This window comes from Lucilia sericata, unplaced genomic scaffold (genome assembly GCF_015586225.1).
Source record: "Lucilia sericata isolate MDLA Ls3-8-SP2 unplaced genomic scaffold, ASM1558622v1 Contig000277F_arrow, whole genome shotgun sequence".
NCBI classification, from domain to species: Eukaryota; Metazoa; Arthropoda; class Insecta; order Diptera; family Calliphoridae; genus Lucilia; species Lucilia sericata.
In genome coordinates this window covers 387813-392856 of record NW_023994302.1, presented here as the reverse complement: position 1 = coordinate 392856, position 5044 = coordinate 387813, and the positions used below count along the sequence as shown (strand labels likewise).

The window sequence follows — 5044 nt, the reverse complement described above, 5'->3', positions numbered from 1 at the left end:
TAAGTAGTTCTTTTATCTTTAAAGTAAATAGTGCTTTTCGCAAAATTATAACTACTTCCTTGCTTAAATTTAAGAACTAATAAAATTTTTTTGTTTTATAAGTGCTTCTATTTTTCATATAGAAAGTAGTTCTCTATAAAAGTATAGAATTAAATTTTTGTTTTTAATATATATATTTTTTTTATTAATTTATTAAAAATTATTAGAAATAAACAATACAAAAACTAAAAACATATTCACAGTCTTTCACATTTGTACTTTAAAATTACATACAAAGTATAAATACAAATTTAATAACGTAACGTAAATATTCAATCTTTCACATTAGTACTTTAAAAAATCAAAATTAAATACATAACATAAATATGTAAGTATAACTTTTTAAAAGTTTAATTTTTATAGTTTTAATCAGAACATTCTGATTCGTTCAAACTATCTCTTTTTCGTTTTAAACAATTCATCTTAAAATGCTTATTTTTAGCGAATTTAATGGCTTTCCGCATTTCTGCTAAAAATTCAATCTCCGTTGTTACATCTGATGATCTTGCCACTGAAAATATATAAAAAATATTTATTAGAAATTTATAAAAAATAAAAATTAGAATTTTTTAATATTTACTTACAAAATATAACATTCATAATTGCTTTGTAATCCATTAATCGCTTTTTTCCTTGAATTCCTCTCATATTGTACTCCAATAACATCTTATTGGAAATAATGTTACAAATTCCTTTTTGCAAATTTTTATTTCCCAGAACGCGTTTTATAGACGAAACCTATTAAAAAATTAAAATGTTTAATTGAAAAAAAAATACATAGAATATTAAAATAACTTACAATTTCACTTTTATTGTCATCGTTAATCATGTTCTCAAAATCGTTTAAATCCTTTTCTGATGAAAGCGGAAACAGTGTGGTATATTTTGGATGTTCAAAATGTGATTTAAAAGATGAATTTAGTGCTACTATTTGGTTAGATAGAACATTTGTAAGTATATTATTTTGATTCACTATAGTGTCTGAAATTAGAATTAAAAATGTATATTTAGAATTTTGAAAAATGTTTACTATTACATGTAATCTTTACTTTACTTACCTTTTAAATTTTCGATTCCCGCCAAAATGTTTTTGTTATTCTCACTTTGTTGTAACAAATTATAGATCTGGGAATTAAATTCATTTTGTTTTTTTAATAATGCTAAAAATATAATATATTAATTAGTAAATATTTTTACTTCATACATCAGCATATTTACTTAGAATTTCAATTAGAAAATCTTTTGCCTGGGCTGTTAGATCTTCATCAGCTTTTTGTTGTATAGATTTATTTTTTTCTGTTAAAGTTATAAGAAAATATAATTAGTGGTTAAGTTATTCAATTGAATGTAACAGTGGTATTAATACGAGTTTGTTATCAAAAGGAAGTGACATAATTTTAGAAGAAATATCTTTAATATTGTATTTTTGAACGGAAGCATAACTGTTAATGTTAACGAAAGCAATGCCAATATCTAAAGATCTTATAGGTTTTTCATAAAAGTTTTGGGGATTCAAAAATGGCTTTCCAAGAAATGTGTGGTCACTATTAAAACTGATTATTGATACGTAATTATTATCGTTCATTAAACATAAGTTGTTGGGAACTTTATTCGTGAGATATGATGTTTCAGTTTGAAATCCTATTATATCTCCAGAAGTACTTAACTTTGGGCCGGTGTGAATCTTTCTTATCTTTATAGGAGAATCTATGAATTTATTAAAAATTTGTTGTCCAATATGTTTTGGCATTCGTACCTTTTGCTTTAAAGTTTTTAAAAAATTTTCAAATTTGTATGCGGATATACTGTTTAAATCACTAAACTCCTCAACGCACTCCACCAAATGCAGCAAACTGTGTACATTAAAAGAAACACTCGATGGCCCATAATATGCAGGAAATTTAGTTACAAATTCGTTTATTAATTTTTCTATTTTACGACCATTTTGTTTAAATTTATTGGGACATAATAAACTTCTGTATGACGTGTGTAAAATAACAAAGTGATCGTACAAGTGCTTTGGAAGAAATGTCTTTAAAACAATGATGCCGGTATAAAGAACAAATTGGCAAAATTCTGTGGACTTCCAATAATATATTTCCTCAAACCCCCTTGGCTTTCGTACAAATTCTTTTGGTATATAAATGGCGATAGAGATGAAAGAACACCAGACATTTCTAATTTTTGATCATTTGTCAAATTAACTACTCTTTTTTGTAAAATGAATTTTAGTATTTTTTTGGTTATCCCAAGGTCTAACATATGCATGGGTTCAACCGGGAATATTAGAAATTTATAAAAAATAAAAATTAGAATTTTTTAATATTTACTTACAAAATATAACATTCATAATTGCTTTGTAATCCATTAATCGCTTTTTTCCTTGAATTCCTCTCATATTGTACTCCAATAACATCTTATTGGAAATAATGTTACAAATTCCTTTTTGCAAATTTTTATTTCCCAGAACGCGTTTTATAGACGAAACCTATTAAAAAATTAAAATGTTTAATTGAAAAAAAAAATACATAGAATATTAAAATAACTTACAATTTCACTTTTATTGTCATCGTTAATCATGTTCTCAAAATCGTTTAAATCCTTTTCTGATGAAAGCGGAAAAAGTGTGGTATATTTTGGATGTTCAAAATGTGATTTAAAAGATGAATTTAGTGCTACTATTTGGTTAGATAGAACATTTGTAAGTATATTATTTTGATTCACTATAGTGTCTGAAATTAGAATTAAAAATGTATATTTAGAATTTTGAAAAATGTTTACTATTACATGTAATCTTTACTTTACTTACCTTTTAAATTTTCGATTCCCGCCAAAATGTTTTTGTTATTCTCACTTTGTTGTAACAAATTATAGATCTGGGAATTAAATTCATTTTGTTTTTTTAATAATGCTAAAAATATAATATATTAATTAGTAAATATTTTTACTTCATACATCAGCATATTTACTTAGAATTTCAATTAGAAAATCTTTTGCCTGGGCTGTTAGATCTTCATCAGCTTTTTGTTGTATAGATTTATTTTTTTCTGTTAAAGTTATAAGAAAATATAATTAGTGGTTAAGTTATTCAATTGAATGTAACAGTGGTATTAATACGAGTTTGTTATCAAAAGGAAGTGACATAATTTTAGAAGAAATATCTTTAATATTGTATTTTTGAACGGAAGCATAACTGTTAATGTTAACGAAAGCAATGCCAATATCTAAAGATCTTATAGGTTTTTCATAAAAGTTTTGGGGATTCAAAAATGGCTTTCCAAGAAATGTGTGGTCACTATTAAAACTGATTATTGATACGTAATTATTATCGTTCATTAAACATAAGTTGTTGGGAACTTTATTCGTGAGATATGATGTTTCAGTTTGAAATCCTATTATATCTCCAGAAGTACTTTACTTTGGGCCGGTGTGAATCTTTCTTATCTTTATAGGAGAATCTATGAATTTATTAAAAATTTGTTGTCCAATATGTTTTGGCATTCGTACCTTTTGCTTTAAAGTTTTTAAAAAATTTTCAAATTTGTATGCGGATATACTGTTTAAATCACTAAACTCCTCAACGCACTCCACCAAATGCAGCAAACTGTGTACATTAAAAGAAACACTCGATGGCCCATAATATGCAGGAAATTTAGTTACAAATTCGTTTATTAATTTTTCTATTTTACGACCATTTTGTTTAAATTTATTGGGACATAATAAACTTCTGTATGACGTGTGTAAAATAACAAAGTGATCGTACAAGTGCTTTGGAAGAAATGTCTTTAAAACAATGATGCCGGTATAAAGAACAAATTGGCAAAATTATGTGGACTTCCAATAATATATTTCCTCAAACCCCCTTGGCTTTCGTACAAATTCTTTTGGTATATAAATGGCGATAGAGATGAAAGAACACCAGACATTTCTAATTTTTGATCATTTGTCAAATTAACTACTCTTTTTTGTAAAATGAATTTTAGTATTTTTTTGGTTATCCCAAGGTCTAACATATGCATGGGTTCAACCGGGAATTGAGTAATCATTTTTATGTTTGCATCTTCCAACATTGATTTAAAATGAAGAAAATATGATTGATGAAAATTTGGATCGAATCTTTCTGTGAATTGCGCGTCTGTTCTCGGAGTTGCCTTTTTAGTACTATAAGTGTTAACGTTATCTATTCTTCTACCAATTTGATGGCATTTTGAACATCCATTGAAAGACATGTGGCCCTTAACACCACACACGAAAGAACGCGCTGGCGCATCACATATAAAGGCCCTTATGGAACATTTAACTTTATTAGATCCAAAATCAATTCCATCCTCATTTAATTCTTGGTATTCATGTAGAAAATCATGAAGGTAACTGTCTAAATTTAAGGGTTTGTGTGGTCCTATATATCTGCCTATTAAAAAAGCATCAATTTCTTCCATACCTACAATTTTACCTAAAATTGGCCACAACCCAATGCCCGAACTCTTATAAAGAGGTAGACCATCGATACCAATATCTATTTCAATTGCATGAACGTTAGCACCAAAAATATGTTTAATTTTATTTATTTGGACTAAAAGTCCAATGTGAACATAGTGTCCAGGCGTAACTGTCCTTATAGAACATGTTTTCTTTGCTTTGATTAACGTACTTACACTTAAAGGAACGTCCAAATTTTCTTCCCTTAAAATTTTAAATAAATTTTGGCAAGACGCAACTGTTGGATTATATTCTTGAACCCATGTTTTCAGTTTTGACTTTAAATCTGAAGTCTGAGGATTAACATTATTTTCACCTAAATTATGTACACTAACATTGTTATTTTTTTTGTTTTCTTCTGTCATTGAAAACATTTTTTTTAGTTTATCTTTTATTTTATTTTTATAATATTGGGACTTACTTGACATTATTATTGATTACACTTTATACTTAGTAAAATTATAGAATATTATTAAAAAACTTCACAATTTGTTTAAACTTTTAATATTACAAAATACGCGTCCAC

General features: G+C 26.6%; 1 protein-coding gene across 1 annotated transcript; it reads right to left on the bottom strand.

The window, feature by feature from the left end:
• Nucleotides 1–435: 435 nt before the first annotated feature.
• LOC119603156 lies at nt 436–5044 on the bottom strand. Its single transcript, XM_037955094.1, has 10 exons — nt 4940–5044; nt 3009–3086; nt 2849–2950; nt 2590–2771; nt 2374–2527; nt 1258–1335; nt 1098–1199; nt 839–1020; nt 624–777; nt 436–550 (listed from the first exon to the last, which is right to left on the bottom strand). Coding segments are annotated over exons 1-6 (525 nt in total). The 5' UTR covers nt 4947–5044; the 3' UTR covers nt 436–550; nt 624–777; nt 839–1020; nt 1098–1199; nt 1258–1333.

Coding starts and splice junctions, on each gene's coding strand:
- LOC119603156 (XM_037955094.1), bottom strand. Junction 2,951..3,008: donor TTTTCTAATTGAAATTCTAA/GTAAATATGCTG, acceptor TTATATTTTTAG/CATTATTAAAAAAACAAAAT. Junction 2,772..2,848: donor GGGAATCGAAAATTTAAAAG/GTAAGTAAAGTA, acceptor TTCTAATTTCAG/ACACTATAGTGAATCAAAAT.